This window comes from Empidonax traillii, unplaced genomic scaffold (assembly GCF_003031625.1).
Source record: "Empidonax traillii isolate 1590-97213 ecotype Southwest subspecies unplaced genomic scaffold, ASM303162v1 scaffold433:size1479616, whole genome shotgun sequence".
Classification (NCBI taxonomy): Eukaryota; Metazoa; Chordata; class Aves; order Passeriformes; family Tyrannidae; genus Empidonax; species Empidonax traillii.
This window is the reverse complement of record NW_020955626.1, coordinates 330046-357800: the sequence shown is the minus strand read 5'-3', so window position 1 is coordinate 357800 and position 27755 is coordinate 330046. Positions and strand designations below refer to the sequence as shown.

General features: G+C 43.3%; 1 protein-coding gene across 28 annotated transcripts in view; it reads left to right on the top strand.

The window, feature by feature from the left end:
* FOXP1 (forkhead box P1) overlaps window positions 1–27755 on the top strand; it is a 384733-nt gene that overhangs the window by 346847 nt on the left and 10131 nt on the right. For 23 of the 28 annotated variants that reach the window (XM_027894558.1, XM_027894538.1, XM_027894565.1 and 20 more), the window contains 9 exons: window positions 642–729; window positions 6577–6660; window positions 15084–15285; window positions 15398–15477; window positions 16128–16229; window positions 20864–20985; window positions 23069–23138; window positions 25062–25100; window positions 26789–26955. In XM_027894558.1, coding sequence (XP_027750359.1) covers window positions 642–729; window positions 6577–6660; window positions 15084–15285; window positions 15398–15477; window positions 16128–16229; window positions 20864–20985; window positions 23069–23138; window positions 25062–25100; window positions 26789–26955 — 954 coding nt within the window. The remainder of the gene's footprint in view (window positions 1–641; window positions 730–6576; window positions 6661–15083; window positions 15286–15397; window positions 15478–16127; window positions 16230–20863; window positions 20986–23068; window positions 23139–25061; window positions 25101–26788; window positions 26956–27755) is intronic. The other 5 variants (XM_027894563.1, XM_027894562.1, XM_027894561.1 and 2 more) reach the window with 3 other exon arrangements.

The following is a 27755-nucleotide window of genomic DNA, read 5'->3' as shown; positions in this document are numbered from 1 at the left end:
GCATGGGGGAAGTTTTTCAGAACACGTACTACAATAAACCTTGAATTCCAGCTGTTCTGGTGTTCTGGATGACTTTCTGTTTCTTTTGGATGAAGATTTGTTTTACAGTAACTGTCCGTATTTTTCCTCTCTTTTATTGGTACATATTTTGCACATACTTACACAAAATTTTATGTGGTTTTTTTTGTTCTTTATGCAATCACGTCTTTTATTTTTAATCACGTAAACATGAGGGTTCTGTGGGATTTAATTATTCACGTATTGCATGTGTCCATTTAGATATATCCAGCATCTTATAGTAAAGTAATACAAAACTATAGATGAAAATATTTTACTATAATTCTTGATGTTGTTTTCATTTGCCTAAAGGAGAAAAAAAACAACTGTTCTGCAAAATTTCTCTTATATATATCAAAATGAGGCATTTTCTGAAAAATTGTGAATATAATAAGAGATCTGAGTGATGGGAAGATACACAAACCCAAGCATGACAGAGAAAAAAAAATTTAAAAATTATCTTAAAAATTTTGGTATTGATGAAGACTTGCTGGATAACATTCAGATTGCCTATTCATCCTGGTAACTACTTTTTCCTTTTTGTTCATCCATTTCACTTAATGATTTTTTGTGTATTGTTACAGACATCTCAACAGTGAGCATGCGCTGGATGATAGAAGTACAGCCCAATGTAGAGTACAAATGCAGGTTGTACAGCAGTTAGAGCTACAGGTAAAATAAAATTTATTTTAATATTACCTCAGTATTAATCAAATCCAATTCTCAACAGCAATAAAAAATGAGTTCTGCTTTCCCCCCTGTGATCGAAAACCAGCTTTCAAAACCTTCTTGTAGTAGTTTTAAAAACCGTCAAAAGAAACTGCAGCTTCATTTCCTCTTTTCTAAACCGTAACTTGCAAAGAAATAGGAAACTTAACCAGGCTGACTGATTGGAAACATATCAGTTTGTATCTAATGCACTTGATCCCACCTGGGGGGTGGAGGGGGGTGAGCAGAATATGGTCCCCTTCACTTGGAGTTGTTGCTACCCTGGGGGAATGGTTGATGTTTATTTCAAAACGCTGCATGACTTGGCTTGTTTGGTGGTCTCTCATATACTAATACTCTCCATGTTGTTGTATTATTATTATTATTATTATTGTTGCTACTATTATTTTTTGCCATTTGTAGCAAATAAGTTTTGTTCAAACTGCCAAAAAGGGGGTAAATTGGAATATATTGATTGCGATGCAAAGGTATGAGCTGTTTGTGTGACTGCCTCTCCAAACGCTTCCGAGCCTTTTCTGTCTCCCTGCACCTCGCTGCTCTGGCTGGGCAGCTGTGACAGTGTGTCTGTGTGTAGGCAAGAGGTTAGCAAAGAAGGGGAAATTAAAACAATGTTGTACATTATATAGTTACCAGCTATTGAGAAACCTATTTTGTATGCAAGGCAGCAGTGTAGAGATATATGGAAAGCCTTGGGCTAAGTACAGAAGATAATTACATTTGGAATTTTACTGAGTTAAGTCATTTATAGCTTCAAATAGTTGGAGAGAAAAATCAGCAAAACCACACTTAAACTTCTTGTTGTTACTTTTCAAGATAAGCATTTTTTAAAAAATACCTTTTATCTTCTTATCTTACAAATTACCCTTTTTCTTTCATAGATATTTCCTAAATTTTACTTTCAGGAACACGCTGGTCATGACACTCTTTCACTATTAGGTGAAGCAATGTAAACTATTTTAATACAAGTTTTATAAAAATCAAACTACCAGTCATAAAATATCAGAGTCTTACAGAAAATGTTATGAGAAATGGTCTGTTATTTAACAAGTTTCTCGGGAATTAGGAAAAAAAAATATAAAATTCTACAGTCTTCCTGGTAAACTGAGATATGAGATAATCTTTCACCAAGGTGTAATAATATTGAGGGTGAAGGTAAATCTAGATTCTTCAGTTACAGTCAGCTTGAAAAGCATTAATCCTCTCCCACAGCCACTGAGAATGGCTGTGCCTGGAAGTACAGGAGGATGCCCTGTGTTAACAGTTGCACAGGACAGAGATATTTGGTTATCACCCATGCATAAGCCCTTGACAATATTTTTGAAAGGTTTCTGTTAGTTGCTGTAAATGACTTAAGAGTTACAGCTTCACACCCATTTGGTGCTGGGAATGCCTCTGAGTTTGGAGTCAGTGCAAGGGAAGGGGAAGGCAGCCTAAGGTCCCCAAGACAAGACCATGATTTCAAAGGGGTATGAGGGCCAAAAAGTTCTGGATTTGTTTTGACAACCACGTGAGCACAGTAGATAGGATGAACTGGAGACCTAATTTAGAAAGGGATGATGATGACAGAGACCATCTATGTATTGACCAGCAAGGACAGGTGGAGGAGGAGGCTGGTCCTGCTACTGAAATATACCTGTAACTTCTCTCTTTTCCTTCTCCTTTCATCCCATATATCAGCCCTCTGATAGTTTAACAATACCCTGCCTAAATAAGTGTAAGGGTTGGTCCTCCAGTACGTAGTTTGTCTGGCTGTAACCTGGTTTTGCACAGAACCATAATAAAACCAAAAGTCTGGCCCAACAGTGGGGTCTTCAGTGTTGTGGTCTGAGGACCACTGACCTCACATAGTGGAGCATCACCAACAAGAGGGATGCCAAGCCCTGTGTGGACTGAATTGTGTGAGTTAGATCCAAAAGGGAGCCATAACCTTTCCCAGTGACCCACAGTGCTCAGCTGTGCCTTACAGTGGAGCTGTGAAGTATCACCTACTGTTCAGGCTCCAGGACCATGACAGGATCTACATACCACACCATTTCATGCCTGTACAGCCCCATCAAAACAGATTCATTCCACCTGACAGATATACCTCAGGTTTTGGGTGTGATGGACCCAAATTTAAACCTTTAATTTTTTTCTTTATGCTCTTATTTATTTTATGCACAACAGTTTTATCAGTGTTACAGACAGAGATAAATGTAATGTCTTTTAAAGAAAGTAATTTTGAATCAAAATTTTGGAAAGAAACAGGTCAGATCTGTTTTGTGTTTGATTGCAAATGCCCTTTGCACAAATGTTGAAGTTGAGTCTCAGCATTTCCATCACAAACATACTGAAAAAGTCACAGACAAGGTAGAGATCTTCTCATATTTCACTTTGTTTAAACCATCTTGACATCATCATTTGTTGCCATTATAAATAGTGAGAATTGGGCTGCTGGGTAAAACACAAACACAGGAACCTAGCTAGTTCTTAGCTGGAATAGAACATCCATTTTGCAGCACCACCTTTGAGTGGGAAAACATTTCAGGATAGCAACAAGGCTGTGATAAGTTTAGAGAAATATCTTGCAGTGGAAGAAAATTAAGAAGCTGGCCATTTTCAGTGCAGTGAAAACACTGCTTGGACCTGCTTTCTTACAGCATCCATTGACATTCTTGGCAAGTGGATCCTAAACCTTTATGGTGCACAGCCTAACTAGATGTGGAATGGGAGGGCTGTGTCTTGGCTGCCTTTTGCATTGCCCATGAGTGGCTTCCTTCTCCTTTGTCCTTGGTCTGTCCGAAATCCTGCTGCTGAAGTGCTCTCCCCTTTTGATGTGGCTGTGCTCCTGTTGAATGCCCTCATGCTCGTTTTCCCATTTCTGCTTCTTGCCATTATTTTCTGTCTGGTTTTCCTCCTGTGCAGTTTCTCCATCATCTGTGTCTCTAATGCGTCACCCTCTTGCTTTGAACCCATTCTGGCCTTTGCTTTCCTAGCTCTCCTACTGATGTAGTTTTAGGATTTAACCTCTTCAGGGCAAGGTTTGTGTCTTGGTGTCCAGGCTCACAAAGCTTATTACCTTGCTCTGGGTGTATTTTCTGTTGAACCACGGTTAGGCACCTGCATTGTGCCTGTACCCCCAGAGGTGAGGGGAGGGAAACCTCGCAACATCAGGCTTATCATGGAGAATTGGGTGGCCATCTGAAAACTCCAACCATGCAGAGTTTTCCAAATGGGTGCAGGAAAAAAGAAAGAGGCTTCAGATGGGACTGTATTATTTTCCTCATACCCTCTGTACAGAGCAGATTCTTACATCCCTGTCAGTACTGTCCTTGCTGAACAACACTATCAGCAGATCAAGAGCATTTTCCTGCTTGTTGACTAATAATCCCCATTTCTGCACCATCTGGACTCCGGTGAGTGCTACCAGTGTGAATTTGCTCCCACCAGTGGCCAGGCAAGTCCTTGTGGCTTCTTTAGTATGACCCCACTGACCAGAGAGGCTACTAGTGACATTCTAGTTTTATATCACTGCTGCTTCCTGACCTAAGGGAAAAACAGTTTAAAGAAATTCTTCAGATTTTTTTACTTCTCTTCAGTGCTTTGAAACCGAGAGACCTCTATTTTTCATAATTTAAACTCCTGCCTAACTGGGTGAGTGTTTGAATTCCTAGACTATGACAAAATGCTAGCGTGTGTCTGCCTGAAATGTCGAGAGGATCTTTAATAACCTCCATCCACCAGATTCGGCGTTAAAAGCATTGCTGAGACGATGAGTGGAAACACTACAAACAAGGGCCCTGGCGGTGGGGAGGGGGGTGCCCCTCTCCCCGCTCCCCCTCGCCGCGGGGGCCGCAGGAAGCGCGGCAGGGTGTGCCCCGCGCTGCCCGGGTGCCGTCCCCTCCTGCCGCCGCGCCGGGGCTGGCAGGAAGCTCTCAGGTGCCTGCCTTTCTGTTTATTTTGGCTACGAGACGTTGTTCTGCTGCAGTAGCCTGCAGACCAAAATTTAATGCACAGATGACCCCGCCAAGCCCCGGGCCCGTGTGCCCGGCGACTGCGAGGAATGAGGGATTGCACAACAGAGCTGCACGGGGAGCACAGCTATTTCTTGGCTTCACTTGTTCTGTGTGAAGCATGGCGGCTGAGGGGTGAGCCCTCTCCATTCTCTGGAGAGGTCCTTGGAGGACTCTCAGAGGGAGAACTTTTTCTGCAGTGCTGCAGTAAGAGCCCATCACTGCCCTTCGGCTCAGATCTGGAATGAGGTTGCAGGAGATCTGCTGTAGGTGTCAGGTTTTCTCTCTTGCCTTTGAGATTTTTGACCAAAAAAAAAGAGCAGCCATTTGAAATGCCTGGTGAGTTTTGCTTTTGCATTTCCAGAGCGTGCAGTGGTGGCACTGTTTTTTCCTTTATTTAATTCCTGTCTTGGAAACTCACGTGCCAAGTTTTATCCCATCACGATGCCTCTCTGGCACTCTCAAAAACCCCTTGCCTTGAGAAGAGTAGGACAACCTTGACCATAAGGTTCTGAATGGGGATTTATGACCAAATCTCCTTTTATATACACTTAGCCCAACTTTACTGCTGCAAACAGATGATGATGATAAGGTGGGCAGGTTGTTTAAAGTTTTGCTGGAATGCGAGCCCCGTTCTCTTCTTGGCACCAGGAATCTGGCTTGTCTAAAGCAAAACCTCAGCTCTGCAAAAATTGTCATTTGTAAGAACCTGATCCAAGTCCTGTTGGAAGCAGGAACCTTTATATTGGGCATGCAGATTAATAGCACCCCATTTTCATTACTGTTATTCTTAATATCTTTCCACTGTAGGTTTTTTTGAAGAGCAGCTGGAAAAAGTCCTATTCACACATAAAAAAAAATTCCTTGTTTCCAAAAATAATGAAATTTAGTGTCTGTCCAGTGCACTGAAATGCACTGGGAAGCTGACCTGGCTATGGATGCATGGAGTGATCCCGAGACTCCAGTTGTGGCCTGGTGGGGATCTCAACCATAAAATGCAAGAGACATCTAGAACAAGAGCTTTGCCCCAACTCTTGGGCCTGAAGTGACTGATGAGAAAGGACAGAAACATTGGTCCTGCGTCATTGGGTGCTCTAGGGTGGTTGCTGCTGCTTTCAGCCTTTCCTACCCCACTGCCCTCAGGATTATGCCAGAGGGATGCTGGCAGCTCCCAGAGCAGGACCTGCCACACACTTTGGGTGCCTCTGCTCAGGTCACAGCTTGGCTTCTCAGGGTGACCTGCCAAGGGCTCTGTCACCTTCTCAAGTGAAATCCAGGTGCTTTTGGAGCTGAGGCTGCCTGAGGAGCCCTGCAGAGCTGCCTCGTGTGGTTTAACCACCACTGTCTGCGCTTGCTGCATGTGCCACAAAGCCTGTAGATGACGTAAAGCCACAGCCCATCTGTGCTGCTTGTTTTCTGGTCTGAAAGGAGGAAAATGCATCCTGGAACCCCTGCCCTGCTTGCTTTCTGCTGCGCCTCCTGAGCTGGAGTGGGGCTGGTTAATAAACATGATTCACTGTTGTCTTTTAGCTGTCAGGGCTGGAGTGAAGCTCTTGGTGCCAGCAGGTCTAGCTCTTCTCACTCGAGGGCTAATGCATTTTGCTTTGGGAAATAGTGACACCCAGCACCACGCGTTAGCTTTACCTCACAAATAGGCCATATACAATTTCCAAACTACTCAGCAATAAAACTCTTCTGTCTCATGCCTCGGTGCCAGCTGTTTAATTAGGAATAAGCAGAGGCTGGGTTTTATTTGTACGAGTAACAGAGGGTATTTTTTTTCTCTCTCTCCTTTCAGCTTGCAAAAGATAAAGAGCGCCTGCAAGCCATGATGACACACCTGCATGTGAAGTCAACTGAACCAAAAGCCACCCCTCAGCCCGTAAGTACAAAATCGTGCCGAAAACAAAAAACAACTCTCACAACAGACCTCTTTTTCCTTTTCCCCACTGGAGTCTGGCCCACTCCAGAGCCGGGCGAGGGGAGGAGAAGTGAAGTGCAACCGGGTTTTGTCATCCCTCTCTCTTCAGGGAGTTTCAAAGTCAAATTTTGTTCTAAAGCTGATGCACTAGGCCTTTTTCTGGCCTCGTGTACTAGCCTGTGAGTCACTTCGCATCAGTCTGACTGGGATGAAATCTTAGGAAGTGTTAGGAAGGAGTTGTAATTAAATTATATTTAGTATATTTATTTTGCTTTCTCCCTGTCTGACAGACATTTACAGTAGAAGAGACTCTTAACTGCACATTTTGATGATAATCACGGTTACCCAGTATCAGGTTTTATGCTATTGAAACTGAGAAGTGAAACCTTCTCCACCCCAGATTGCTCTTTGAAAAAGGGGAAGCAGGAGAAGCAAGTGACTTTGCAGCCCAAGAAAACTCCTGGATACCCTCAAACTCATGCAAATCCCCCATCTCCTTCCTTGACTTAAATGACTCTTCTTCAGCTGTTGTTTTCTCCCAACCTCTTAATGCTGAAAATGTTCCTTGGAGCTTCCAATGATTATTCAAAATGGAGAGAGTGCTTTGCTTCTTGATTTTTAAGATTTGTAAGATTTAAAGGTACACTGGCTTTATTTGATTTTGCTTTGAGTCATTGTGTGAAAATTAATTGAGCGTTGACAATCTATAGTTAGTACCAGCAATTTTAATCAATATGCAATGATGCAGCATAATGACAAAGTATTGGTTTATCTGTTTTGACTGATTTTTTTTCTATAAATAAAGCAAACACACCCCCATATATGTATGATTTATGGTGATAGAAATAAAAAGGAGTCAGACTATTAACCCAGCAAATATGGTAGCCTGCCAAGATGCAGTTGGTAGACAAAATTAATGTCTGAAACAGAACACATTACAGAGATAGAGAACATAAAATCATTAAACACTTCGCGCACACATTTTTACTAGAAAAGGATTTCTCAGTTTCCATGTAGTTGGAAATAAATGGTTGCAGAAGTGCATAGGGAGGCTACTAGACAGAAAATTGCAGGCTATTCAGAGCAGATGTCAAAGTCAATGGGAAATTTCCTTGCCTTTTTGGAGGGAGTTGAGTGGTACACATAAACCCTTCCATTTAAGCTGTAGAGATGCCTAAAATTGCCTGATGCAGTGGACACCAGCCCTCTAGAGTGGAAACTACTGACAGTGTCTATAAAAATAGCATTCTTCTGGTTCCTCACATCCATCTCAGCCTGAATGCAAATGCTTCAGCGCATTGTTGGCAAAGTGTGTAGACCCAACAGAATGGGGAGGAGGTTTGGTTTCTATAGCTCTTACTGGATTAAAAATTAAAACAGCGGAATAATCTGGGAGTCTCAAAGCACTCTGCCTTGAGGCCTTTCATAACAGCGGTGCCCCTCAGGAGGAGGGATTACAAACTGAAGGGAGGAAATCATCAGAAGGCGAGGAGCAACGTTTGGCGAAGGCGTGATCGATGTGCGGCCGCGCAGGGCAGGAGGCTTTGGCGGGGCTTGTAGGCTACGGAGATACCAGGCGGTGTCGCCATGAAGATTAGTGTTAACAGCTAATAAACAGGGAAAAGCAGCAGAAAAAAAACCCCCTTCAACGCAGGGGGAAAAGGGCTGTCTTGATTAGTATTAAAAATGTTTTACATTCTGGAAAATTATAGCTTTGTTGGGGACCTCCTACTAAATTTATTTTTAACTGCTCTATTGAAAATTCTGTACCACTAGTCAACATTATCTCTCAGTTGCTCAGCACAGTGTTTCTTTATTAAAAGAAATAGGCATGAATATTTTTGACTGAAAAATTAATAGCTTTTGAATTCATACACAGCAGGTTTTCTTTTGCAAAGAAGTCCAATATCGCTGCACAGCACTTCTATAACCATTTATTTAGAGTCCAAGTCAAACCTTTGACAGCTAGAGCAGTGTTACAAGCCAACATAAAGAACTCCAAGATGTAAACCAACAATAGGCAGTCTGTGTGAGGTTTGCCATTGTCAAATACATAGATTGTTTGGATTAGTTTATGTAAATGTACTGTTGTATTACCCTTTGGAAAAAAAAAGATCACATTTGTGTATGAAAAGTGGTTTCGTTCACAGGCAGCATTATAAATTCCTTATCCTTTAACTTACATGTTAGAAGTAAAAATTGGTGCCTGACAGGCCTATATTGTGTGGCACTCTGTTGTTGGATTGAAACTGCCTTCTTTTCATTTATTGAAATATAGAAAAATTTATTATAGATACCATCTGATAAATCAGAAATTATTAAAATATGTATAGGTGAAGCATTTGAAAATTAATTATAAAATGTAGAAGTATAGTGTTTTGCATAAATTGTGCTTTCCTAGTGAAAAAAATACACAGGCATTGCATAGACTCTGCTAGACCCTCATCCTTTTAACTCAGTGGGATAGGACTTTGGTAAAAAGATCTGATGACCATTATTGCAGTGCAAAGTAGTCTTTACATCCAGTAATTAATTTTTTTTTCTGCCAACATAACTAATGCAAGGTGTATGTTAGAACTAATATATTACGGTGCTTTGGTGATTTTAAAGGAAAAAGCGGTTGTGAATCCCAACATAGCAGTGAATTGGGATTTAAAATTACAGCCTTTTCATGACTGAGGAAATGTTTTTATTCTACTTAAAGGATCTTAATGCTTGTTTTAAACTGTTTTGCTACTGGTGGGTTATATGGGTGTCTGTGTTAACCACATGCCGTGTGTAATCCACACTGACCAGTGGTGCCAAGTTCTTGGTGATTGTGCATCAGTTCAAAACTCAACCCAGCTTTGGGTGAGGGTTGCTTGTCAGGTTTAGCCGTGTCCATCCATCTCGTCCCCACCTTTGGGGGGTTTTAGCTCCTTACAGTAAATACTGAGCTTGGGAAGGGTGATGGAGTGGCCCCTGAATTTTAGCCCGCCAAGACAACTGTTCAGTAAAGTTCTTTAGACTTACTGAAGCTGATGAGATTCAAGCACCTTCCTATGTAGTGTAGTGGTCGGTGGCACAGATCCCTGGCAGAGGGGTACCTGGGGCAGGGAGGTCACTGTCAGTGTCTGGTGTGCTGCTCCCAAAGGGCTACAGGGCAGGGAGGAAGGATGTGGGGGGGGAACACTCCAGGAGCTGGGGCAGTGCTCAGGACCACCTTTAAATATGCCCAGCTTTATAATTAAAATGCTCATTGAGGAGTCTCACAACTTAACACTTGGGGCAGGCAAAGTTGTTCCTCTTTGTGCTGCACGTGTTGTTCTAGTGGGACTGAAGGGCCTGACTCTAGTGAGAACAAAGCTGTCTGAGACAGAATATGCTGTGACGTGTTTTGGTGAGGTGAATTTTTTTTCAAGGTAAAAAAAAAAAACCAAAACCACAACACAAAAGCCGGAACAACAATTTCTCGAGAATTGTCACCCTGGTTTTGCTATTAAGAAACCGTCTCCAACATGCTCTTTTCATCGGTGTTAGCCATCAGCATAATGGGTTCAAATGGAAATGTGCTTTCTTTTGGGAGGATTAACTTATGTCGAAGTTCATAGGAAGGGAGGGAGAAGGAAAAAGCATCAACCAACAAGTAATTCTTCATACTAGGTGTTACAACCATCTTTTAAAAATAGAAAACTTTTAAAGACACTTTGGCACTTCAATTAAGATGCACTGCTAGATATCCCTTCTTTAATGTACTTTTTTTTTTTCCCTTAACCATAGCAGTTAGGATTGTTTTGAAATACTGTTTTTAGCAACTGTAATAACAAAGCATTAAAAAAAAAAAAAAAAAAGAGCCTTTTAACTGTTGAGGTAATGACTGAGCATTTTAGCTGCTGTAGCCGTACTTTATAGTTTGAAAAAATAGCGATACGCAGCAATAAAGAGAGATTCTCAAGCACAACAAAAGCTGTTTTTATATACTGGTTTTCATTAAGTCTCACTCCTCAGCTTCAGTTTCCTTAGTATTCCTGCCAATAACAACACCTGCTAAGTGATTGCTGCCTGCCAGGCTCTGCATCCAGTACACTAATGTGTCCAGGCTGAAACAGGGAGAGGAAGACACAGCACTGAACAAAGTTTTAGGCCCAGTATTCACTTTCTTTCTCACCCTTGGTGTCAAGAAAATGCTCCAAAGTATTTCAGTCCCAGGCACTCAGTGCAGATAAATCCTCAGCCCCAGTTGGGCCCAGAGCAGCAGCTTCCATCACAGAGGAGTGACTGCCCTGCAGCAGTGGGTATGGCCTCACTGTGACATTTTTATATATATAAACATATATATATATATTTATTTATTTTCCTCTTTTAAAAGAGTTTCAGGGCTATTTTATGTCCAGCCACTATTGTCATGTAAAATGTTTACACAAAAAGAAATCAGACTTAGCCCTAGTGGGAGAACCGCTTACTGGAAATCTGTTTTACAGGGAGAAGGAGAGGGTTACCTCTCGGCCTTGTTTATACCTCAAGAAAAAAGAAAATTACTCAGTTTTCACCTTTAATAGGAAGACATGACTGTTTCTTGAAAGGGAAGGTTAATATAAAATCTTAAGCAGGATATTGAATGCTGAAACAATTATGGCATTTATGATGAAGTCAAAACAGTATGAGGAAATATTCTCAAAACCCAAAACTGAACAAAGCAACCAACAAGGTCCAGTGATTGAATTTGCAGAATTTTAGGACCTGAAACTGTTGTGGGCTTCGGTGGGTTTTCTGTTGGTTTTTTTTTCCTTCTTATTTTTGGTTGGGGTTTTTTTAAAGGCTGGAAGAAATCCTGCCTTCCCCCAGTACATGCCCAGTATAAACATTACAAAAACATTTAATTCCTTGGTGCAAGGGTGTACTCTGAGAGCGCCCACGTTGTGTCTTGCTGCAGTGCAAGAACGCTTGCATGTTGAAGTCCTCACTCTGTGACTTGGGCTCCCTTCCCTCTGCCAGCAGCGAGACCTCATCCAAAAATTATGGTATGTGGGAAACAGGCTGTGTACAAAATACCAACTCGAACAACTTTTCTAATCATAGTAACTTGTTTTTAAATAGCAAATGCAAACAGGGAGAAACCGTGTCAAGTTTCCATCAGGAAAAGAAACCCTCCCAGCCCAGTCCTTCCCTGATCTTTGCCCTGCACAATCATCCCCGGCCGCTTCCACGTTTCTAATTGATGCCAATATTAAGATTTAATAGTTTACCATTCAGATTAATAATTCAAGATGGCAACAAAACCAACACCATTCATAATTTGTTATTCTGCTCTAATTCACAACCGATTTTTCAGCCTTGGCGCTATCGATGCAACAAAGAAAGCAGCAGCGAAGGCTGCCGAGGGAGCACAGCCCTCTCCTCCATTACCCTGGCTCGGGTTTGGGGAACCCAGCTGGAAGAGGAGCATGTCATCAAATAAAACACGGAAAAAGGAAAAACTTCGCTAGCAATGGACAAGGTCGTGTTTCATTAACTTGTTGGTTCAGGCTCACAAATGGTCGTCGGAGGTGAAACGCGGCAGACTCGCTGCGTTCCAGCTTTTTGTTCTCTCTTTCCTCACAGACTGCAGTCATGTTTAATTTGGAAACTGGGCTCCTTTGGCAAATTAGCAATTAGAACAATTTTGTGGGAATATGTATATGTGTCATTAGGTTTCCTGCAAATTAATAGCGAGAGCAGAGGTCAGGCAGAAATTTTCCACTTGACTGCAGCTCCTCTGTTGAGATTTGGCACTTTGTTTTGGAACGGCCACAGCTGCTCAAAGCCACAGTCTTCCTTTAGGAACTGTCTTTTAATTAGTTTACCTCATAGCCATTATTACAAATATTACTGCCTCCCCTCCTTGAAATAAAATTACTGTTTCTACAAAATATTCCGGTGACATCTTGCACCACTGCACATTGATGGTGGGGTCACTTGGATGCAGCGTTTAATCATTAGATCACCTCCATAAGCATCTCCTAATTAGAGTCCTTACAATACAATTTTATCTGGTAATTAGCTGAGATTGGCTGCTTCCTCTGTAGCTTATTAGTGGCAGCCCAGCAGTGGGTGTGAATCACAGTGTCATTTGTCAAGCCTGTTAAAGCCCCCCCCCCTTTGCTCGTCCTCTTCTGTGTTTATTCCTCGTCGCTACCTACGCTGAAAAGCCTAAAGAAATTTAACTTGATTCAGATTCTTTAAGCAGGGAATGCTGACCTTTGTGGATCCTTTCTCACAGTTCCCTAGTAGAAACAGATTAAATGTTAAGTTTTTACATGCTGAAAAAGGAAGGGGACTCTTTTGAAATGGAGTAGTTGGAGCCGTAATGATGAAGCAGGAGCAGTGATCTTTCCAACAGGAGGGCCTGGCTGCTGAGCCTGCGCTGAGAAGGGCACTTAAAATTGATGCAGATTTCCTCACAGTTATTGGACTGTTAAAATGTCCATTTAGAAACTGAGATAAAATACAGTAGATTTAATTTCATGGTGAGACCTGTCAGTTGCACTATTATTATCATCACTGGTCCTTTCATCATATGTAATAGATGGATAGATGGATAACAGGGAGACATTACTATATATATGTCCCTAATCAGCGTCCTTATATCATGCCAGTCAACGATCGGATTGGGTGGCACATGGTGGCACTGCCTGGCACTGTGAGGTTTTAGACAGGTGAGCTCATCTCCTACAGGCTACAGATAGTGATTCAGACCAGAGCAGGACTCTGGGAAATTTCACCTGTATTTCACCACCATCCCTCTCTGGGTTCACGCTCTGTGGCTTTGCCACGAAGTGTTAAATATTTCCCGCTAGAAGGCGAGTTGTTTGTAAGCACCTGCACAGGAAGGTGGGTGTTTGCAGGTCTGTTGCTCACCACCTCTCTCCCTTGGAGCACCATTGCAGCCCTGTGGCACCAGCCTGTGCCTGGTGTTTGTGTCCAGGGCTTCCCTCAGCTCACTCCCTCTCACCATCGTGAGGGAAGAGCAATCACAATTTACTCTTCCCTTTCTGTGGGCGATGGGTTTTTGTGTTGGTATCCTCTCTGTAATGCTACAGCTCTTTTTTTTCCCACTACCTTTGTTTTGGATAAATCCTATTATTTTTATAAAGAAACATTATTTGTGGCTATTAACTCGTATGAGGGCTGCTAATAGGAGTTTTCTTATCTGGTTACTTTCATACAAGGAAAATTAATACAGTGCCTTATGGATAAACATGAGATATTTGGGGGCATAGCTGCATCATGTGCCTTGCCTTTATCTCTAAAGGTTTAATGTCCAGCAAAAGAGGAATTTTAATCACCAAAAAAAAGTTGTAAAATTCTGGCCCTGTTAAATTCAGTAGGAATTCTTCTACTGACTTCAATGAGGTCAGGATTTCGCCAATATTATTTGCAAAACTGCCTAAGGGAAGGAAATGTGGAAGTAGTCAAAGAGCCCTTTTCTCAGTCGTCTTCTCTGATGTTGTAGTTAAGGGATCGGATTGTTTGTTTAAAATACTTCAGCAGGAGTGACCTATTGAGACTGAGCGTCGTCTTTCAAAGGACATTGTAGGGCAAAAAGAAAGGGTCAGGGAGGAATGTGGGTGCTGGTTATATAAATAGGGTTGTGTATCGAAAACACTCCGGTTGGGGCTGGGTTTGATACCCAATCCTGGGGGCAGGTGTGTTTTACAGCCTGCTGGGGCACGATGCTGCATGAGTGGGGCTGGGCTTCGTGCAGGTAGTGCCGATGCTTTCCGTCCTAGGAGGACAAGGAAGAGTGGTGCCACTCGTGCTGGGCTGAACGCTCGCAGTATTTCATGCACTGTGATTAATTAAATTATTCCAGTGTTAACCTACTCTGGGCTTTGCCTTTAAAATAGATGAACAGAGAAGAGAGAAAAAAAAATAAGAAAAGCCCAAACGCTGAAGAGAGAGATTGCGTTTCTCCCTAGCACGTCCCTAGGAAAGTCTTGCCTTTTATTTTAAGCCTTATGCCTTCAATGAAATATCCGAGAAGACTGATTAGAAGCTATGCATAATGATAGAATGGAAATCAGAGAGGTGTGGGGTTTAGACTGTGAAACAATGAAACTTGAAGTAAAATATTAAAACAATTATGTACTGTGTGAGATCTTGCTTTAAGGTTTAGATAAAAATTCATGATTTGTACTTCTGGCAGCAGGCTGCATTGTTCTGTTTTTTAAACCTATTCGGAAATGTATATATTTATTTCCCTTTGCCATCTCCTGAAGGAGATGTTAGAGCAGCACTGTGTGCCGACCGCTCGGGCTGTGGGGTCTGCTCCGAACTGAGGGACACTCCGCACGAAGAATTCCCGCGGCCCTCAATTATCCAGAAAACGCCGTTTTGTAACGAAACCCTCGCCTTTCCCTCCGCAGCTGAATCTGGTATCGAGCGTCACGCTTTCCAAGACCGCGTCCGAGGCGTCTCCGCAGAGCTTACCTCATACTCCCACCACCCCGACTGCGCCCATCACTCCCGTCACGCAGGGACCGTCGGTCATCACTACCACGAGCATGCACAACGTCGGACCCATCCGGAGGCGGTACTCGGATAAATACAACGTCCCCATTTCTTCAGGTAAGGCGGTTCCGGTGGCACGGCCTCCCCCCCCGTGGTGGGGCTGCTTGCTGTTGCCCCTGGCCCGGTGGCACCAGGCTGTGATGGTAACAGAACAACTGCTCTTATTTAGCAGATATTGCCCAGAACCAAGAGTTTTATAAGAACGCGGAAGTTAGACCACCATTCACGTACGCATCTTTAATTAGACAGGTAAGCTGAGCCAAACACACGTGTTTGGATTAGGAGAAAAAATAAAAAAGCCTCCCTATATGTGCACACTCTGGATTAAATAGATTTTCAAACCTTTGGTATGTAAGCGTGCTCAAATGCTCAAACCTTTACTATAAGGGTTTTTAGAACTGCAATATATAACATAATTGCTTTTGATTAAGTATTACAATACGATGTGATTATTAGGAAATTCATTTCACACAACAGTGAAAATGAGCCTGTTTAAAGATGGCAAGTCAATTATCACAAGCTACAGTAATCTCTGATCCCTAGAATTAATCTGAGCTCTAAATAATTACTGAGCTTTAATCAGCTAGTGAAATGTTTTGCATTTCTCTTTGATTCTGCTTTATGAATGACTAATAAATTAATATTTCTGTAAGGAAACAGAAATAAAAACTCAAAACAATTAGATAATTCCATTTTGAATTTTGCCATTGAACTGTTAAATACAGCCATTAATCTTAGTTCATATTGTGAAAACCCTCCTTTGGATTTTTTGCTCCAGATCTCTTCTTTTTCATTCTTTCTTCCCTTTCTTCCCTTTTTGTGTGGGGTGGAGTAAACCTGTGAGTGTGTTTTGTACGGGCGTGCCCGTAACTGACCTTGCAATCGCTTTGCTTCACAAGGCCATCCTGGAATCTCCCGAAAAACAGCTAACACTAAATGAAATCTACAACTGGTTCACGCGAATGTTCGCTTACTTCCGACGCAACGCCGCGACGTGGAAGGTAAGCCCGAGCCCGCCTCTGCCTCTTGCCTTTGCTGTCTGCCATGTACGGAATAGACATTGCTGATGACATAACAAATTGCACCGACGTGTGGACCTGAAAATTTAGATCGGCAGTTCTGACACTCGCTGGGTGCCTTATCTGCAGGAACAATTTGATATTTGGCAGAAAAATTCTTCTGCCTTTGAAAACCACTAATTGAATCCCCATTATTGGCTTTTATGTTCTGTGATTATGCCACGAGTTCCTCTGTGTGGTTGCTACGAGCAGGGAAACTCAAGCCCTTCAGCTGGAACGTATTAGAAAAGGGAAAAAAAAAAAAAACAAACAAACCAGAGGTAAAGTTCTTGTGTCAGTTGAAGATGTACTGTTTGTCTTTTTAGTTATGCAGGCTGTAATCACAACAACCACTTCTCTTCCCTAGGATCTATAGATCAGTGGATTTCTTTCCTCAGTCGACTCACAACTACATATACAGCTCTGTTACAACCTTCCTCTCTTTTTTTTAATCACACAGTAGAAGCTTATTGAATTTAATATGCAAGAAACAAACTCCACAATAAGAAATGTCTTTAACAGGAATATACTTGGGTTTTGGCACTTAAATTTTTTTCCATCACTAGCACAGATATTGTTAGGTAAAAGGTTTGGGGAGTTAATTTTGTTTTATATTTTGGAGGGGCCACTCCTTCCCTTATATATAGCACTTTAATATCCTTATTGGCTTCTGAATCCAGTGCAATTACAAGTGAAATAATCAAATATCAGGATCTTGCATCACTGTAAAACTTGCACCCTAGTATTTGGAGCCCCTCTTTAAATCTAGACAGCTCTCTTCCTCTCAGACAACTTCAAATGACCAGGTAGGATGAATAGGTCCCATACATGCTGTCCCATCAACTCTTTCTGTTTTCCCTGTCTCAGCCTGCATTTAGGATTAATTCCTTCAGGGGATGGAGCTAAAAATGGTCCTTGGAAGTTAGCTTGGGTTTTAGTGGCAAGGTTTGCTTTTAATTCAGATCCCAGCTCAATTTTGCACATATTCAAACTTGGTCTAGAAGCTCTTAAGTTCAGGAACAGTTTCTGTGATTGCTGCTTTGATTCTTCCCTGCAGTTGGAAAACATGAGCAGTATTTCACTTTGCAGCTTCCTTACTATCCAGAAAGGAAATTAACTTTCCCTGATTTAAGATCCTTTTAGACCTGCCTGTCTTTTGCTGCTGGAGTGGTTCCAGTAGGACTTTCAGCAGCTGCAGGTGTGGGTGCTAAAGTAAAAATCCTATTTAGTTCCAGCAGCAAAGGGAAGTGGAGGGAGGAGTGGAAATAGGCAGCAGGCAGCCCTGGCTGTATCTCCTGTGAGGCTAGTTTTGGGAATTAGCTTTTTGCATCCCATAAAATCCAGTCCCAGAAGCCACATGGAGATAGAGAAGAGGAGCAAAGAGGCTGAGCTGCAGATCCTCGGGCTTGCAGAAGGGCAGGGTGTGTCCTGGGGAGACCCCTCCTTGGACACCTTGACTTTCTGCAGGTGTCCAGGTCCTGTTTCCTGTAACAGGGAAGGAAAGCTTCACCCCAGATCCAGCAGCACCAGCAAAATTGGCCATTGCTTGGAGTAATGCAGGTTTTTGTGCTGGAGACTGCTCAGATTTCTGCCAACCTTCAGGAACAGCAGGGATGAAAATGCAGCCCTGGATTGGCATGATGGGAAGCCCACGGGGCGCAGAACGAGCACAAGGGGCTAATTGCAGAATCAGACTAATTTGAATATATATGTGCTGATTTACTCTCACCTTCAGCTAATGCTTAGGGGGCGTTTGGGTCGGTGTTCCCCAAGTTTAGGGTCAGGGTTTGGTGAGGGAAAGCTTCCCTGAGCCCTATTTCAAAAACACAGAAGAGTGCAGGAATAAAGACCTTTAAAAAATGAACCTCTTTTCCCAAAATGCAGTACGGCAGAGCCTGAGCAGTTATTAAAATAACAAACCCTTTCATTTACTACATTCAAGCATGTTCAGGGTAATTTTTCTGCAAAAGTGGCTTGCATACAAATATTTTTAACAAGGTAAATATATAATCTTACAATAATAGCTCCTAATTTTTCTGTTAAGCTGATTGCTGGGGGAGCACTGTGAACTGGTTCTGACAGGTCAGAGGCAATGTCTGTTTGCTTTTATTTTTTGGAGTAATTTGCTGGCACCGAGTCACAGCCATGAGGCACAGGCTGCAGGTGTGGCTCCAACACGTTGGGGTATTGCTCAAATAAAACTGTTAGATAGCAAGTATCCAGAGGCAGGGGAAACACAACAATTTTTTTCTGGCATGAATTCCTTAAATAAGGGATCACATGGAAAATAGGAAGCGAGGGCAGAACTTCATGGATGTCTTGTAAATAGTCGACTTTGTTTCAACGTATCAAGAGCCTGATCCTGCAGCCTTAACCATCAATTGCACATGGACTTCAAGAGAACAAGAACAGACTGTGAAGTATTTCTGCAGCATTAAATTCATTTAAAGGAGAACACAAACATTTCTGCTCAACCCTGTATTTAGAGACTATTTACAAACTCTGAGGACTCCCTTCGCTGAGCTTTGCCGTGTGTGTTTGATCAACTGCTGTATGAACCACAAGATCAGCTTTCACTGGGGGAAATAGTGTTATTATTCTTACATTTTGCTCCAGACTTGACAGTGTTCCCATTTTCACAGGAAACTGCCTGAGTTACCCAGATGTGGGCCAGCAGACCTGTGTCGGGTTGCACTAGTGCGGCACCCACCAGCAGTTGCTGAGCTGGCTGATTTTAGCTCATAAGGTGTGGGGCGTTTACATGTTTTTCCTCCACCTCAAAATCAGAGATTCTGCCAAAAATGTCAACAGTAGTGAAATCTGGAAGAGGTGGGAGGGGAAAAAAAATATCATTAAAAAATGAGAACAGAAGAAAGTAAGAGCAGAAGGAAGCAGCCCTGATGGACAGGTTGATTTTCTGGTAGATTTTCTGCCTTGCTGAGAGGGAAAGCATATTCAGGGTTTATTTTTGCACCAGTTCAGGAGCAGATCAGTGTGGAAAAGCCAAACTGCCCAGATTGGGCACCTACAGCCAGCGGAGATGCACTCAAGCATCTGCTGAGCAAAGGCAGTTCAGACCCTAAATCTTCCACACATATCGGGGTGGGAGTGTGAGGACTGCACTTGCCATGGCAGGGAATTGGAGAAAGAGCAGAAGACTCTTTGCTTTCCCCTCCCAGCACACACACCACCGCCTCCTAATTTACATGACAAATGCTCTGTGCATACCCTTTGTTTGCACAGTGATTTAGACATTCACGATTAGAGCTGCCTCTCTCCATCCAGTCCCCATGTTCATGAAAAAAAGGATGATGTCGGAAGGAAAAAAAAAAAATTGTCGTCTCCTGGTTTCCTAGACCCAGGCCATGTGTTTGGCTGGCTTTGTGCCTGCTAACGAGTCAACCAGATTGACTGAATCAATGGTGCCAGTGAGAATGGAGTTTGTTCGCCTGCAGATTTTCCACAAATGGCTTCTTCTGTTTTCCTGGTTTCCCCAGCCCCTTTCAGCAGTGCTGGGGACGAGCTCCATGTACAGATTCCACGAACAATGGCTTTGTAGAATCATGGAGTCATTTAGGTTGAAAAAATCCTTTAAGATCATCGAGTCCAACCATTGCAGTAGGGTATTTGCTCAGAAAACTCCTGAAGCAGGGAAGGAGTGTGGCACTCAATTTGAGGAGTAACAAGGGTCTCAGCACCGTGTCAGAGGGAGCAGGAATGGAAAAGCCAACAGCCTGCAGTGACATACTGAGGTATCTCATTGTGTCCAGCCTCAGCACATTAAAGGGGTTGGCTGGACTCATCCTTCCTGGTGCAGGACGGACATCCAGGCATCTCATACCATGAGCGTGGGTCCCTCTGAACGATGAGCTGTGGGGATATTATCACTTTGTTTCGAAGAGCCCTTCTCATGTTTTCACTTGGCAGAGGCTCAGATCAGTCACTACAGTAGTCTGCCAGAAAAAGGAGCCAACTTCCATATAAGAGCAAGCCGTGGAGGCAGGAGTCGGTGCCGGCCGGCCGGTGGGGTGCTGCCGAGCCCCTGGTCCGCGCCGTGGGTGTGGAGGGAGGTTCAGCACCTGATTCACATTAGCCCAGCTGTGGGAAACCACAGCAACACCCGCTCCAGTGCCTCGCTGCTAAATCCGGCCGTCTGTACTTACATGAAATCCTTTCTGTTCTAACTGCTTTCTTTTCCAGGAGGGGAGAAATTTCTCTTTGCAGAGCGTATATATTTGTTTTGAAAACGTCTAAGCAATGTTCCTGTCGTGTTCTGTATGAAATGTGCTGTATTCTACAATGTGCATGCTTAAAATGATGGCTGTTCTCAGTCACACTGGGGATAATTGATAAGAATAACGTGAATTTTTAATCTTGGGGTTTAAGCTTTCATATTTATTTTGTCTTTGCAAAATAAGATGTAAAGAGCCGGGGAAGGCGAGCGGGTGCGGGGAGGGGAAGGGGCTTAACGTTGCAAAATGAGAACTGTCAAGCTGACTGTGCTGCTGTTCTTGGACAATGATGAGCATTTTCTCATAGAAGGTTTTTGAATGTTTTCTCTTTTATACTTGCTGCAGAATGCAGTGCGTCATAATCTTAGTCTTCACAAGTGTTTTGTGCGAGTAGAAAACGTTAAAGGGGCAGTATGGACAGTGGATGAACTAGAGTTCCAAAAACGAAGGCCACAAAAGATCAGTGGGTATGTCCACCATGTTTGAACTTCTTAGCCTAGCTCGGATCATGCTTACAGTTTAACGTAGAGGCTTTTGGCTGCTAGCTGGTGTTAGACCAACCACAGGTGGTTTCGCATTGTCTCAGTTAAGGGAAACCAAGACAAACATCTCATCACTACTGTTTGTATGCCCACCAGTACCCTGACCCTGCTTGCTTGGTGTTTGTTGCATCACATGCTAGTAGCTTTTAGGTGGCAATGCATATTAACCCTCACAAACCATTTGCTTATGCTTATTGCATTTTATTTTCTTTTTCCTTTTCCCTGTATTTGATGTCTGTTCTGTCCCCAATCCCGTGTCCCTTTGTTTCCACTTCATCTCCTTTGCTGCTGCTCTTGTCCCAGGGTGCCATTCGCACCAACCTCTCACTGCATAAGTGCTTTATCAGAGTAGAGGATGAGTTTGGGTCCTTTTGGACTGTTGATGATGAAGAGTTTAAACGTGGCCGTCATATTCAACGAGGCCGTCCTCGAAAATACTGCCCTGATGAAAACTTTGGCGAGCTTGTTGCACAGTAAGAGCTTTTACTTGCTTTAATTTTTTTTTCTGCTGTTGCTTTGCTTTGCATGATTTACCCATCTCATGTAGACTTGCATTTCACGAAATAGTGACATCACCTTTGCTGCTAAAGAAACTAAATTTTTGGTTGTTATGTGTATTTTGTGTGTCCTACTCTGATAATCCAAATGCCTGTAGTAATAACTCTACTGTGACATGTTTGTTAAAGCATTTATTTATAGAGCAATGTAGACTAAGATAATTATCCGCGCTAGCGCAGATATGCTGCTGTAGACGTGTCAGGAAGACAGATATATGCCAGGAAAGGCTTCAGATAAGTTTTAATTCTGATATTTTCCTTTGCTTTCAATTGTATGCTTTGTTTTGCAACTGTTAATCAGAAAGAGTAAGGTACTTACAGGACAGAAATGCTGAATTCACTTTAAAGAGTTTGAAAATGCAGTGAGACCGACTGTAAAGATGATAATCAGCAGGCCATGCTGTGCCTGCAACAACCCTGCACCAATATTCCTGGGGCTCCCAAAGCGATTTTCTTTGACCTTTACTTGAAGGCCATCTCTCCAGGACAACTGATCCTTGCTGGTTCCTCTGCAAGGGTCTCAGTTAAGACTCTGCTCACCATGATTTATTCCCACATGAAAAAAATAAAAACATGCCCAGTGAGCAATAAAACTTAGGGGAGAATTTTTTCATTGGCACTTTCAATCTAGTTTCTGTTTTGTGTTTCTTTTAATTTCCCCCCCCCTCTGGTGGAACCAGTGATACTGAGATGCCTCCTAAAGGGAGAGCGGATACGCTCAGCATTCATATTCCTCAAATCTGGTCCCTTACGTAAAGTTGATTAAAACAGGGCTCCACAGTAGCACACCAGAATATATTTTATTCAGAGAGCCTTTAGGGCAGTGTGGTGGCTTGTGTGGGCCTCCTGCCCTCGTGCCTTCGTGCCCACGGACTGTTTGGGGCTATGGAGTGGGCAGCCCCAGTGGCCACTGGCTGTTTGCCTGGCAGGAGATAACACGGCTCAGATCCTCTGTCACCACGTCCCCCCGCTGTGCTGGGAGGGTCTGCACTGCCAGCGACTGGGAGAGTAATTCGGATGAAGTAGTATTTAAAATGTCCCGTGACGCTTTTGATCGTTGCCTCCTCACGATGGACCTTTACTTACGTGGTAACTGGCTCCCAGACACGGTGAAAATGGGAGGATTTCTCCTGAACGCAGCTAAAATGAGCAGAGATGCCAAGATGTGCTACTAACGCAGGCTAGTAGAACACATGGCGAGGTAACGTCGAGAGATAATGACGTTCCTTATTTAGTAAAGGCAAACGTGATAACCATAGCCGAAAACTCAGATAATTTCCTCAAATTAAAAAAAAAAAAAAAAAAGAAAAAAAAAGGAAACGAAAGAGAACTCGTGTGGAAAACCAGTCTCAGCTCTAGTTTTCTGGTGTGGGAGGAAGCATTACATGCTTGAAACACTCGCACAGAAGTTGGTTGCATTTAACTCTGCTTTTTATGTTTTTCTTATGCAGTAACCCTTCTCTTATTAAAAACATACAGACCAGCCACACCTACTGCACACCTCTCAATGCTGCTTTACAGGTAAGATTAATGACTGTAGCAAATATGCAACAGAGGCGTGTGTCTTCCCCACTCATTTCAAAATATATTAGCCTTGCTCTAATTAGATATTAAATTTTAATTCCGTTAAACTTTTTTCTTAAGTGCATAAAGCATCATAGTCCCTGGAGGCAAACACATATCAGGCTGCTTCAGCATTAGCTAGATGCTTAGCATTTTGAATATTGTGGCAAAAAAATTAAAAGTTCACTTATTAATATTTATCAGCAGTATCATAATTTCCATCCTCTTATTTCAGAATTTCACTTGAGGCAAAAATACCACAAGTGTAATTACTCTAGCACAGCTATTAATGTGCTGAATGATAGGATACTGCGGCACGTGACCTTCTATTGTTCATGGCTTTAAAGAGAAAGCAGATCATTTTTCCCCCTTTTCTTTTAAGGGCTATTTTTGCATATCTTCCTATTGTTGGTAAAAAATAAATGGTGCAATTCCTATAGAAAAAAAAAAAAAAAGATAATTTTTATTGGGTTAAGCTGTAATTGTAAGACAAAAATTCTGTTTTTTTTCACAATGCAGAAATATACAAAGTGTCAGTGCACAATTAATAACTTGCAGCCTAAAAATGTGCATTTCTCCAGCCCTTTTTCAAGTGCCCTTTTTACCCTCTCAACAAATTCCTGAGTATAGCTCAAAAACTCCATGTAAAGTCACTATTTGCTGTTTAAACCAGAGATACAAATGCATTACCTTGCCGTGGATTTGCAGTGGGGTCTGTGTGTTTGTGTGTGGGTTCAAACTTGTTTTAGATGGTGTAAATTAATCTGGAGGCAACACTGGTTGGTTGTTGGGGTTCACTTCTCAAGAAGTTCACTGATTGCCGTGGGTATTTGCTTGGGCAATCATGTTTTTTGAAAGGTTTAGAAGACTTTTGTTTTCAGAACCAAGAAAGAGATTATTTGGAGAAAAATTATGTTCTGCCTTTCTTCTAATTTTTTGAGTTTATGCAGTAACTCCTGGAAAGCCAAGGAAAGCATGTTTAAACGAAGCAACTGTAAATACCTTTCATTAGTAACTTATTTTCCCTTGAGTCTTGTGAAGTGTGATTTTTAAAGACTGCTTTGTCTCCTGAATAGTATTAAGATTACAAGCACATTTTACATTCATGAGGCTGAAAGGCAAAAATGAAATGATCCTGCATTTCTTCACATTGTTAACTATGTGACTAATTTCAATTAATATGCTTATCATATGGAACTGTTCGTGTTTTATTTCTGAAACACGTGTCATTGTCGTCATCTCCATCCATTCTTGTCTTTTGTGATAACCTCCAAACTGTTTCCATTCCCTATTTTTCCTGGAAGAGCCATGTCCTCTTGCCTCCCCCCCCGTAGTGTTGTGTGCGCTGAGAGAGGAGCCTGGGCCAGATTTGCTACTGCTGTGGCCCCTCTAATAAATGGGGGTGAACAATAATAATTTCACTGAGGCAGGTTCTCTTTTAGGGTGAAAATACACCAGCAGGTTACTCACTTCCCTCCCCACCATTGGATTTTGGAGGCAAAATCCCAGTGGGTGCTCTGGTGCTGCAGGGGGCCTGGAGGAAGCCGTCCAGGTGGCGACTGCCGTGTGGGTAGTTTGGACCTTGGGCAACAAATTCCTCTAGGACACAAGGCCACTTTACCTACCAGTGCCTACATTCAGTCTATTTAATAATTAATAAGCAGTGTTCCCCCAACTTTTGTGGGCATCTGGGAAGACCTGCTCCTTGCACATCCCTGTGAGCACCGCAGCCACCTCTCTGCTGGCCAGGGAATGCAAAGGGGAGTGCGTGCTACCAGGATGCCAGGCTGTGGTTTCTTTTCCTGTGGGGTGGCAGAGCTGTCCCTCTCCTTCCCCCAGACCTCTCTGACATCTCCTCTATCTGTTTTCCCTCGTGGCCAGGGAGAAGAAGCAGCTCTCTCCCCCCTCTGTCTGTGGAAGGTATGGGGACTCCTGCTCTTACCAGTGCTCTCTTTTCTCAGCGGGTCAGTGGGGACTCACAGAAACCCCACTCCCCTATTACTGTCTTCATAGCAGATACTCCTTGTGTCCCACCTCTCCCCCAGTAAATTGCTTTACTACAATTACACGTTATCACTGTGGGTGAAGAACTTGAGTCATTATTTTGCCAAGTGCAGGAAATGTGAACCGTTCTTCGCATCCCCTAATCACAATGAGTTTGCCGGTTGTTGAATCAAGAAGATAAAAATAATCCTCCCCGTCAGAATAGCTTTTGTAATCACGTGTGACACATAGGGCTGCACATGGAGAGGTCAACATAAGGAAGAATAAAAGGGGCCATGCTCCTGAAGATGTTGCAGTGAGGGCTGGTCCTGCCCTCCCTTCCCATCCCATCTCCCTCCACCCTGTCTCTGGCTGTGCTCGCCTGGGAAGAACTGCCAGCTTGGCAACAAGCAAGGAGTTTGGTCCCACAAATTAGGAGCAGGCTGAGAGCATTTGGTGGGGAGTAGGTTTGCATGGATTCCCCTCCCACAGGCAGGGTTTGCATCATGCAGACCCAGCCTGATGGATTTTTTTTGCTCGGCCACTGCAGCCAGCTGACCTCCCCCAGGAGAAGGTCGAGCACTGCCGAGCCAGCGCCTGTGGTTCTCTGTCGCGGACGCAGCTCAGAGAGCCATGGATGATGTCAGCCGGATCTGGCTGGGATGGGTGAAATGGTTAGATGTCTATCCAGTCCCTGGGCACTACAGCCTCAGACAGCCTTGCCTCCCATCCCTGTGCCTCTCATTCCAGGACCTCCCATCCCCACCAAACACTGGGCTCCTCCGGGGCTTGGGGTTTCTGCGCTCCCACCGCTGCCGCGCCAGACACAGGGCTATGCCATCAACATGAGCTAATGCTGACACACAGTAAATATTAGCAGGCAGAATGGTGGGAATCAGAAGCAAAATATTTAGCAGTTCATTCTCTTCCTACAAAGATTTCCATTTAGAAAGTTAACTCCAGTGTGCCTTTGCACAGTGTTTCTTTATAGCAAGGGAAGATGGAAATAAAATGGTCAGATCTGTAATAGCTAAGGTAAGAGCTGAGCTGCCGAGGCTTAAAAAATTCCAAATGGACTGGTTCAGCTCTCAAGTATATCAGTGAACTCAAACTGGTGCAGTTAGTGCTAACTGCAACCTCACACGTGTGTCCCAAGGAAAACCAAACTCGGTGATGCTGCACTCTTGCTTGATGCCTGCTTGCTCCAGTGGGAAGGAGTTATCAGCTGAGCCAGTTCTAATTTTTTCCCAATTTCATTAAAAACAAAGCCCAAACCTAAGCCACAAAAAATACCCCAAAGCCCCAAACATAATTTTGCAAAGCGAAAATAGGGAAAGGATTTTTTTTTTTTTTTTTCTAGGGGGTGTAATTCCAGATAGGGAATGGAAAGCTCTGTCCTCTCACAAGCCAATACAGCTATGAATGCTTAAACCCAGATGTAAATGATGTTAAATTTCCCTTGGTGGAATCAGGGTAATACCTATCAGAAAGCGCAGTATTTTTTAAAAACATGTAATTGCAAATAATGTAAATGTGGAGAATGTTTTGGAAGAAGTGAGCATGTTGTGCGGTGTGTATAAACGTTAGTCGTGGCTCTTTCATGGATTTGTTTGTGTCCTTGGCAGGCTTCAATGGCTGAGAACAGTATACCTCTATACACTACTGCTTCCATGGGAAATCCCACTCTGGGCAATTTAGCCAGCGCGATGAGGGAAGAGCTCAATGGTGCAATGGAGCATACGAACAGTAACGGGAGTGACAGCAGTCCAGGACGTTCCCCTATGCAAGCGATGTAAGTACGGCACAAGCACGGGCCTGGTCCAGGTACCCTGTGCTCAAGTGTGACTCTGGAGACCTTCCTGGCTCCTTCACAAGGTTCATGGATGTAGCAGCAAGATCAGAGCTCTCCATCTGAGGACATGATTGGGGTGATTAGAACGTAAAAGAGCCCTTTAAGTTTCCCCATAAAACTGATCAGCTCAACCCAGCCCAACAAGCATGCGGGGCTGTAAAATCATTTGCTTGTTTACAGGTCTCTTCTTTAAACCTTGCAAAACCTCATAGGCAACTATGTTCCTTGGAGAAAAAAATGTGCTTTGTCCCCCCTTCGGTCCAGGCGATGAGCATGGCCGGTGGGGCAGAGCTGGGAAATGGGCTTGTTTGGCGGGTCCAAAAAAAAAACCACTCAACGCACAACGATCTTGCTAAGCATTACCGTGAAGGTCTGTGTGATTTATGGATTGCTCTTAAAATATCAAAAGGAGCATTAATAGGGGGCATTATGGCGACAGGCGGCGTTGTAATGAGCGCACAAAGTGACGGGGGCTCGCTGTCCCTGCTCAACGCGAGCGGCACCCGGGCAGCGAGCTGGCGCAGGAAAGGGTAAGGCAGGAAGGGTGTGATGCCCCGATGGGTGTGTGTGGTATTTATGGGGCGATGGAGTGAGTTTGCAAAGCTGTAAAATCCCCCCTCCCCTCAGCTTACACACCGGGTAATTGGCGGCTGGTGAGGGAGACGGAGTTTATAAGTCCTGTCGTTCTCCCAAAACCCAGCGGAGCAGTCGGGTACCTGTGAGTGACCGCGCACGGGAGC